Genomic DNA, 5,672 nt, shown 5'->3' on the forward strand with positions numbered 1-5,672 from the left:
AAGATACCGATTTTTGTTACTACTGTTGCTTTGACACAGCTCGAGCGAACTATACGGCTATGGCTGTATTACAGACGTCTAATACAAAAGAACACACAGACTCCAATCCTGTGTATGCGTATGTATTGTAAATTTTGCACAAGCAGCTACGATTGACGACTGAGTGCAGAATTTGTAATACATACACATACACAGAATCGGAGTCAGTGTGTTCCTTTGTACGTTTACACGAGCTGTATTAAAACACCACTAGTAACAGAAATCGGCGAGTTTTTTAGTAGATGTCGTATTGGTGGAATCGATAAAGAAAAATCTACGATATTAGCGCTCATTGAATATTGCGATAATAAATGTAAATTGGGAAAACTTTAAATCGATTTTTCCCGCTTTTTTAAAGTTTTTACAATTTACATTTATTATCGCAATATTTGTTTACATTCAGAAAATAAATTTCCATAAATTACGAACGAACGAACGTACATTACAACAAAATATACATTGAAAACGAACGAGCGGTTCGTTCGTTGGTGTTCGTGGACAGCTATGTCATTAAGTGACCTTAAAATATACACACCCATATATGACAAAAAGAAAAAATCACATCCATAGACCATCATAGTTTATTTTTTTGTATCAAAAACTGAATGAAAATGTCCGTAATCTTCTTTCTTCAGTAAATTTTGGAAATAACTGGTGTTTCAAATTAAAAAAAAAAATGAATAATTGCAAATACAATACGAATCGTTAAGGTAATCGTTCTTACATTTTTTTTTTTTTTTCAATTTTCAAAGTAACTTTATTTTTTTCATTATTACATAAAATATTTACATTATTAGGTAAAGATTAAACTAATAATTAACACTAATTTTCTTAGTTTTGCATTCCATTTCCAGAAATATTTCAAAAAAAAGATTTTTTGCTTTTTTTCACTATATTCTGACTTGAAACCTCTAATCTTATTCCAACAGAATTACCAAAAATAGTATTGCAACCGGAAATGCCATTGACTACACGTACCAGTGAACAAGTCTACATTCTTTGTAATGCAACCGGTGGTGGACCAATTTATGTTGAATAGCACAGTGAAGAACATCGACCACTTCCATCGTAAGAAGAGCGTTTTTAATGGGTATTTGTGTACAACAATTTGAATAATTATAATTTTATTTCTATAAATGTTCGAATTGTTGGGAACTACCTGGAGTTCTTCCAAATAACGCCAAATAATGCTGGTCGGTATTACTGCACAGCAACAAATCCACACTGAAATGTTACCAAAGCTGCCGAAGTGATTGTTAGCCATAATACAATTCCAGAGCGTGAGGCACAAGGACATGTGCAAGAGGTTTTGGAAGGTGAATCATTTTGTCTTCAATGTTCAGCACCATCTTCTCCAGCTTCTAGAGTAAGAATATTGATAAAACAAAAAAAGTCTGCAACTAATTTTGTAAACACATTTATTCATCGTCAAACTGACAGCTGTGTGTCGAGTCGCGCTAGTTTGTAGCTCTTCATTATTTACACTCTTTTTCGTTGTTTTACATATTTTTTAGTCGCGTTTTTTTATCACAACGTGCATAAGCAATTCGTCTATCGATATTTCATATTGTTTTAATGTATCACTGTGCAATAATTAAATTTTCGACGATAAAATGAAACTCACTTTGTGCCGAACCAAAAAAAAAAAAAAAACTCATTAACGCTGCGTCAAAACATCGAACGATACGTAGTGTGAAGTAGAGTGTCTGTGTTACTCAATACATACTCATTCAATTCCAGTCAATTTCACTTGTTTACTCTCAACTCGTGTGCGTGAATCATCTGTCAAAATGACTTGCACATCGTGTGAAATGGATTTTACTTCGTATGAAGCCACACTGGAATGTGTAGGTACGTGTGGTCACAAATACCATTATACATGCTTGACATCTACAAATAAGAGCTATAAAAAGTCATTGCTTGCGATCATCAATGACATTCAAAATCTATTATGGTTTTGCGATGATTGTTTTTCTCGCTGCATTTAAACCGCTCAATGATCCACAATTACAGCAATCACATCAAACTCAAATGACACAATCACAACAACAAAGCAATTCTCTTGCTGATTTAGTTTTTACCCCAGCGACAAATTCTGTTGTTTCTCCCCATATCGACGATTCCCTCCAAATGGAAACGGAAGAAAACAAAAGTGGTTCAACAGAATGCATACAATTGAGTACAAATGCCAAACGACGACGCATATCAGACGAAAATGGAATCATTGACACTCAAATTTCGTCTCAAAGTTCATTGTTATGTGATAAAGTGGCAAAAAAAATCCCATCCACAAATTATCGATGCATTTATTTATCACCATTCGATACTTCAACAACTGAATTGGACATTATTAATCATATTAACTCTTGTAACCGTGATCCAACCGAAGTAATGGAATGCAAAAAACTTATACCCGAAAAGTGCAATACAAAGAAATTATCGTTCGTTTCTTTCAAATTAACCGTGCACAAAGAGTTCTATGACGTTTACATGAATAAATCGTTTTGGCCACCAACTGTAAATGCTAGTGAGTTTATTGTGAGCCCACCGAAATATCATTCAAAATCTTAGCCAAATTCAAAATCGCAGACATTTCGTGTAAATCCCTTCGCAGTTCGGAAGCCACAACATAAAAAAATAAACTCTCAAGAGTCACACTCAAATAAAAGACCAAATCAAACAAACTCAAACCAAAATCGGGCAATTTTCAAATCGAATGCAAATCAAAATAGGCAGCATTTCGTCACAAAGCAAAAAAAATACACTTCAAACTCTAAGGTTAGTAGAAATGATCAAAATAAATATTCCAACGGCATTTCAAACTCAAATCAAAAAAACACCTGGGCCCAATCAAATGCACAGCCAATAAGGCAACGTTTTCGCCACACAGCACAACAAAACCAAAATCATTCACATCATCGGGGCAATCATTTTATGAGTCCAAAAGAGCTCGGGCTATTGAATCAAATGGTGAATCAATTGAGCAGTCTCCTCAATCGGTTTCAACTCAAATTCAAACCATCGACGACAAAATTCAAGCTCAATCTCAATCAACTTTGGTGAGCAATGATATCTACTATCAAAATGTTCGTGGCCTTCGCACTAAATCAAAACAATTCTTTGGAAACTCCACATTATTTTCGCATTCGATCGTCGTTTTAACGGAAACGTGGCTGAATAAATCACATTTTTCGTCAGAATTCTTTGACAATTCTTACCATGTCTATCGCAAAGATCGTTACGAGACTGGTTCACTGTTGAGTCGTGGTGGTGGTGTTCTCATCGCAGTTAGCTCTAAACTGACATCCATCAACATTGTACTCGATAATGCAAGTCAATTAGAATATGTTTGCGTTAAGGTCAACATCAATGCAAAATTCAATGTCTTCATTTATGTGGCTTATATTCCACCTCATTCACAGCCGGATATTTTTCAAAGCCACTCGTCCGCAATTAACCATATTCCATCAAATCCAAATGATACCATCATTATTATGGGTGATTTCAATCTTCCCCTGATCAATTGGATTACGGATGATGCTGAACATAATGTTCTCATCCCAACTTGCATCACTCCTCAGCATGCGGCCTTGTCTGCCATTGATGAACAATACCATCCACCAATTCTACTGACGTATGAATGGCACATAAACGACGTTAATGAAGAGCAAATTTCAACTCGAAACTTTTTTAAAGCTGACTACATTGCGATGAACAGGTACTTTGCTGAAATCGACCTCTCTCATCGCTTCTCAAATAAATCCCTTGACGAAAAGGTTGATATTTTACACCAAATACTCAACGATGCGATCAGCAAACACGTGCCCACTCAGACAAAAAAAGTTCAATCGAAATGTCCGTGGAAAAATAAGCAACTGCAATCATTCAAAAACAAAAAGAACAAGGAGTGGAAAAGATCGAAAATAACTGGTGATAACTCAAATTATCTGCATGCTCTCGACAGTTACACCAAATTAAACACGGAACTTTACAACAATTATGTCGACAAAATGACTTCTTCGTTAAAGTCAAATCCATCATCATTCTGGCGCTTTGTCAACACTAAGAAAAATAGTTACTGCGATCCGAAATTGCTGAATTTTGGAGACATATCATCGGTTGACAAAAAGGAGCAAGCAGAAATGTTTGCAACATTTTTCAAAAATAACTTCACGATTCAACCTTCACAATTTCAAAATACAGCTCTAATCCAAACTCAAACAAATTCAAATGTGGATCAATTCAAACTTAACGAATATTCCGTTTTCGATGAGCTGCTGAAATTAGACTCAAAGAAAGGTGCCGGTCCTGATGACTACCACAAAATGCTCAATTGGATCGTAGTCGCTTGATTTTGGTAGACATTCATAACGAAGATACTGGACGTTATATTTGCGAGAAAACCGAACCAAATGGCTACGTGACACAAAACTACTTGGATGTCGTACTAAAGTATGAGTACCCACGTCGGCGTTGTTCACCGGGCATTTGCGGAACTGGACGTTGTGAAAATACTGATATCGGAATTGAATGCACATTGAATAAAACGGGTGCTCAATGCCAAGATACTAAACACTTGGACAGAAATAATTTCTCATTCAAAGATGGCAGTTTTGTTTCACTTGAAACATCAAAATCCATCACATTAAACATTCGATTTAATGTGAGACCGGAAAATAATAAAGACAGTGTACTTTTTTATGTGGCCAAATCAGAAAATGCCAATGGAGACTTTGCGGCTCTTGTTATTAAGGATAAACCGGAGCCCGATCATGGTATAGGATTTCCTATATAAAACTTGTAACTAACAACACCTCTAATGCGTATTCCGAGTACTAATTGACGTTTGTGACAATATGGCCGTCACGATTTGGCAAAATCATAATGAATCGATTAAACTGCGTTAAACTGTTAAAATAAAACAGTAGAAATAAATAGATTTTAATTTTTTACATTTTTGAAAATAAAAAATCTTTTGTTTTTTTAATTTTGTGTGATTTTCTGTGCACAATATTCAAAAATATTAAATTAATAAAAATGAATTGGTTGAGATAACCTCACTTTTGTGTCACAATCGTGATAAACCGATCAAATAATTATTAAAACGAAAGTGAGGTTATGTCAACCACTTCATTTTTTATTAATTTAATATTTTTGAATATTGTGCAGTAAATCTCACGAAACTACCGGAAACTACAAAACAAAACAAAGCATTTTTATTTTTAAAAATGTAAAAAATTAAAATCTATTTATTTCTACTGTTTTATTCTAACTGTTTAACGCAGTTTAATCGATTCATTATGATTTTGCCAAACCGTGACGGCCATATTGTCACAAACGTCAATTAGTACTCGGAATACGCATTAGAGGTGTTGTTAGCTACGGGCATGATCAGGCTTCGGGATAAACACTATGAATTCAGATTTAATGTCGGTAAACGTAAGTTTGGATGTGAGATATTTTCTAAAAAAAACATTATTAAAAAACATCGACATTTTTCACCTTTTTAGGCGTTCTCCCAGTTATCATTCGTTCGGAAGAAGAAGTCGACATGAACAAGTGGACATCAATATTATTTAGACGCCAACATGGTGAAGGTTGGTGATTCACCACAAGTTACCGAAAATGCAATT

At 34.7% G+C, this 5,672-nt stretch overlaps 1 protein-coding gene across 1 annotated transcript; it reads left to right on the forward strand.

Moving 5' to 3' along the window:
• Positions 1-1,294: 1,294 nt before the first annotated feature.
• LOC116342256 lies at positions 1,295-4,930 on the forward strand. Its single transcript, XM_031769765.1, has 2 exons — positions 1,295-1,405; positions 3,462-4,930. The coding sequence occupies exon 2, from the start codon at positions 3,534-3,536 to the stop codon at positions 4,389-4,391; it is 858 nt and encodes a 285-aa protein (XP_031625625.1). The 5' UTR covers positions 1,295-1,405; positions 3,462-3,533; the 3' UTR covers positions 4,392-4,930.
• Positions 4,931-5,672: the final 742 nt, after the last annotated feature.

This window comes from Contarinia nasturtii, unplaced genomic scaffold, assembly GCF_009176525.2.
Source record: "Contarinia nasturtii isolate CC-2019 unplaced genomic scaffold, AAFC_CNas_1.1 Cnas_scaffold_843, whole genome shotgun sequence".
Lineage (NCBI taxonomy): Eukaryota > Metazoa > Arthropoda > Insecta > Diptera > Cecidomyiidae > Contarinia > Contarinia nasturtii.